This window comes from Rhinopithecus roxellana, chromosome 4, assembly GCF_007565055.1.
Source record: "Rhinopithecus roxellana isolate Shanxi Qingling chromosome 4, ASM756505v1, whole genome shotgun sequence".
Classification (NCBI taxonomy): domain Eukaryota; kingdom Metazoa; phylum Chordata; class Mammalia; order Primates; family Cercopithecidae; genus Rhinopithecus; species Rhinopithecus roxellana.
In genome coordinates this window covers 54,382,099-54,386,513 of record NC_044552.1, presented here as the reverse complement: position 1 = coordinate 54,386,513, position 4,415 = coordinate 54,382,099, and the positions used below count along the sequence as shown (strand labels likewise).

The window sequence follows — 4,415 nt, the reverse complement described above, 5'->3', positions numbered from 1 at the left end:
CACAAACATAATTCTTACCTAGAGTTTAATTTCTTTTCTTTTTAAAAATTCCTTGGGTTTAATAAGGATCTTTCATTTCTCTTTCTTTTTCCTATTTAGTATAACATTTCCTCTTAGCAGAACTTTAATGGTACCCATGAGTTCTTATATGTAATTATTTTTCTCAGTTTGAGTATATTTATTGTTTGTTTGTCCACTTTCATTCCACCATTTCCCAACAACTTAAGTTTTGACTTTTGGGTTTCAAATTGTGAAACAATAGCAAAGTTGGACTAAAATAAAAAGATTCAGCTTCTTCAGCTCACCTTCTTTAATAGGCAACTTAAGAATATGTCCTCCCTACAATGCACAATGGTGAAGTTCAAATGAGAGCTTGAATAGGCAAACACACGACCAAACTAAAATGAATTGCTGTGCTGATATTAAGAGTTCCTGGTGGCCTGTTGCTTGTCCATTACATAGGTCTTGATCTAGGAGTAGATTTTAACAAAAGTCACATCGAAATGTAAAAGCACTAAGCTGACTTAAAGGCTGTGGACAGAAAACAGAAGGAAGTAACACTATGTTAACTACATGTTGCTGAGGGCCTCTACGCCAGGAAGGATTTTACCTTCCAGAAGCTCTAGACTGGCACCGCCTCCAGTGCTGACATGGCTGACTTTATCCTCAGTGTTCCATTTGGCACAGCAAGTAGCAGTGTCTCCACCCCCTATAATAGTGATGCAGCCCTTGGAAGTGGCTTTCACAATTTCATCCATGAGGGCTTTGGTTCCCTTAGCAAAGGCATCCCATTCAAATACTCCTAATGGCCCATTCCAAACAATTAGCCTTGCTTGAGCCACAACTTGAGCATGATTCTTGTTGCTCTCAGGACCACAGTCCAAACCCATCCAGCCGGGAGGTATGCCAGATGCTACAGTGGCTTTTCCAACCTGAGCATTCTCATCAAACTTGTCAGCAGTAACAAAGTCAACAGGAAAAGTAATCCTTACACCATTCTTTTGTGCTTTGGTCATGATATCTTTGACAATCTTGGCTCCCTCTTCATCAAACAGAGAAGCACCAATCTCCATGTTGTTGAGTACCTTAAGGAAGGTATAAGCCATTCCACCACCAATAATCATCTCATTGACTTTGTCCAGCATATTTTTGATAAGTTGGATCTTGTCTGCCACTTTGGCTCCACCAAGTATAGCCAGAAAGGGTCTCACTGGGTTTTCCAAGGCTTTAGCAAAGTAATCTAGTTCCTTCTTCATCAAGAATCCAGATGCTTTATGGGGCAGATTCACTCCCACCATGGAACTATGAGCCCGGTGTGCAGTGCCAAAAGCGTCATTGACATAGACGTCCCCTAGCTTGGAAAGCGATGCTCGGAAGCCTTCTATTTTATCTGGCTCAGCTTTAATCTTCTTTCCAGAAGGATCTTGGCCCTTCCCTTCTTCCTCCACATGAAAGCGCAGGTTCTCCAGCAGGATGACTGAACCAGGAGCTGGGTTGGCACAGGCATTCTCCACTTCTGCGCCTACACAGTCCTTCAGGAACAGAACATCCTTGCCCAGCAAAGATTTGAGTTCAGCAGCTACAGGCTCTAAGGAATATTTGTCAGGCATGGGAACACCATCAGGCCGACCTAGATGACTCATAAGAACAACTGCCTTGGCTCCATTGTCTAGGCAGTACTTGATGCTTGGGATGGAAGCCTTGATCCTCTGGTTGTTTGTAATCTGGTTCTTCTTCATGGGAACATTGAAGTCTACTCTCATGATGACTCGCTTCCCTCTAACATCCAGTTTGTCTAAAGTCAACTTCTTAGAAAGAGACATCTTGACAATATAAAGACATAGGCTGACACTTGGATCTTAATGCTGAAGAACCAACTTGCTGTTGGGAGGCTGAGTCGGTGGTGATTTTTAACGTCCTTGCCCCTTGCCCCACCCCTTTCTTTTCCACACTGTCTCCAGCACAACAGCCGCTGTTAGACTGGAAAGGAAATCTAGCTTTGTGATTGGCTCATGGTCCTGTCAATCTGGATCTGTAATGTGTTGCTAGGTGAAGATTCCAACTGCCTGGACAGAGGGCCAGGTAGGGGATTAGAGGTACCTGGCTTTGGGCGAGACTTGGGTAGGTGAAGAAATCCCAGAATAAGAATGGTTCTAAAAAACAACAAGAATGGTCCTGAGGTCTGCGACTCCTTCTGGCTCTTTTTGTCCCCACCCCACAGCTCGGTTAACAGTTGCTCTTATTATTAAAAACAAAACAAAAAGAACTCCACCCCCACACCCGCAAACCTACATACACCTCATTCACGTTAAATCTTAACATTTTGATATATAAAAACCTCTGTAGTGCCAAATAAAAGAAATATTTGAAATAATGATTTTCATATGAAACCTTGCTTATTCAAGTCAGCATAGTATAGTTCTGTTTTTTCCTTGTCTTGATAAATATTTCTGTTGAGGATGCGGCTTGTTGTTAGCCTTCATCTTTAGATATATTCTAGGATGGGATGGGAATGCTGTCATATTTTCACTACTTTGCTTCTTCCATTTTACTACCATGGAAGAATTTCAGACTACCATGAAAGAATGGTCACTTCTGCAGGAGAATCCCATAAGATCACAGCAAAAAGAGTATCAGTAACAAGTGCTGAAAGTAATGGTGACATTTCTTTCAGACTACAATGTTATGATGAGGTTCCTTATTTTTTCTCTCCTCTCTGTTTGCTTTACTACCTATACAACTTAGAAAATGAGCTGAGAAAAGTGCATGCTTTTCATAAGGATGAAAACATCTATTAGAATTGAAAGTGAGTGAGATATTCTATTTTTGGAGAAAGCAAATATATGTGGCTAGTTGGTTTAGTAATGAAAATTGACTTTACAATTTTTTTCATTCAACTCCATAAGCTGAGTGAACTAAGTATGTAAAATGAAGTATTTGACAGAAATATATTTGAGGCATCACCTACTGAGATAGCTAAAATAAAAAATAAAAACAAGTGTTGAGAAAGACGTGGACAAACTGGAATCCTCATTTATTGCTGATAGGAATGTGTAATGGTGCAGCCACTTCAGAAGACAGTTTATCAGTTCCTCAATGTTGAAAATTAAGTCAACAGTATTTAAAGGCAACCTTAAATGGTGTTAAAAATATATAGTAACAGAAACTCTCATTTATTGCTTCCAGGAATGAAATATGCTACAGCCATTTTGGGAAACAGCTTGGCAGTTTCTTACAAATATGCATAGACTTACCATACAAGTCATCAATCCTATTTCTAGATACTCATCCAAGGACATCAAAAACGTGTATTCTCTCAAAATTCTGTAAGCAAATGTTTAGAGTAGTTTTATTAATAGTTACCAAAAATTGTATATTCTTCAAGTAATAAATAAATATACTGTGATATATCCATGCAATGGAATATTATTTTTAAAAAAGAAAAGAAACAAGCTATTTACTTACACAAAAGCCCTGGATAAAACTTAAATGTGTCTTACTAGCTGAAAGAAGCCAGGCAAAATAATTATGTAGATATTGTATAATTCCATTTGTATGACATTTGAAAAAAGGCAAAACTATAGGGATGGAAAACATATCAGTGGTTGCTACATGTTAGGAGAAGACAGGGTGGTCAACTATAATGGGGATACACAGAAGGATTTTTAGTGTAGTAAACTTTTCTATGAGGTACTGGAGTGGTGGATACAACATTCTATGCACTTGTCAAAATTCATAGAATTGTACATTGTAGAGAGTGAACTTTAATGAATGCAAATAAAAAAATATGATCTAGAGTGTTAGGGAATCTTATTATGGAATGTAGCCTCTGACAAATAAGCCTAACTGTATTGTAATATATAGGAAATTTTACTACAGGTCATGTGGGAAAAAAAAGGAGATGACTTAAGTAACTTTGCAAAAGAGGTTTTCAGTTTGTAAAATTAAAGATGAAAACAACTGTCCATAAATATAATACTCTAGTTGGTAAGTTTGACTATCACACGCTTATAGGCGAATAATTCTTAAACTGTGTGTTATTAGAGATAAGCAAATAATGGAAGATAATAAAAAGTTTCTCACTGTCAGGAAAATAAGTTACAAATAAGCAAGAGCAGAATGAACTCTGTGGTGCTAGATTAAGAGTCTGAGATATCAGTATGAACTCATATTAAGTTCAATATACACATAGGTTGATATGGAAATAGTTACAGATATGTGTATAATATGTGGTTCATTTTCTATTGCTACTGTAGCAACTTGTCACAAATTTAGCTACTTGAAATAATACAATTTTGTGTTCAAAAACAATACTGTACGTCAGAAATTCAGGTTGGTTCTCCTGGTTTCTTGCTCTGGATTTTATAAAGTTTTTTTGACTGGGTTTTCATTACAAGGCTCTAGGAAGAATTTAC

The 4,415-nt window shown here is 37.8% G+C and overlaps 1 protein-coding gene across 1 annotated transcript; it reads right to left on the bottom strand.

The window, feature by feature from the left end:
- Positions 1 to 286: 286 nt before the first annotated feature.
- Positions 287 to 1,971, bottom strand: PGK2 (phosphoglycerate kinase 2). Its single transcript, XM_010374991.1, has one exon. The coding sequence runs from the start codon at positions 1,821 to 1,823 to the stop codon at positions 570 to 572; it is 1,254 nt and encodes a 417-aa protein (XP_010373293.1). The 5' UTR covers positions 1,824 to 1,971; the 3' UTR covers positions 287 to 569.
- Positions 1,972 to 4,415: the final 2,444 nt, after the last annotated feature.

Excerpts from the sequence above, each read along its gene's own strand:
- PGK2 (XM_010374991.1), bottom strand. The coding sequence starts at position 1,823 with ATGTCTCTTTCTAAGAAGTTGACTTTAGACAAACTGGATGTTAGAGGG.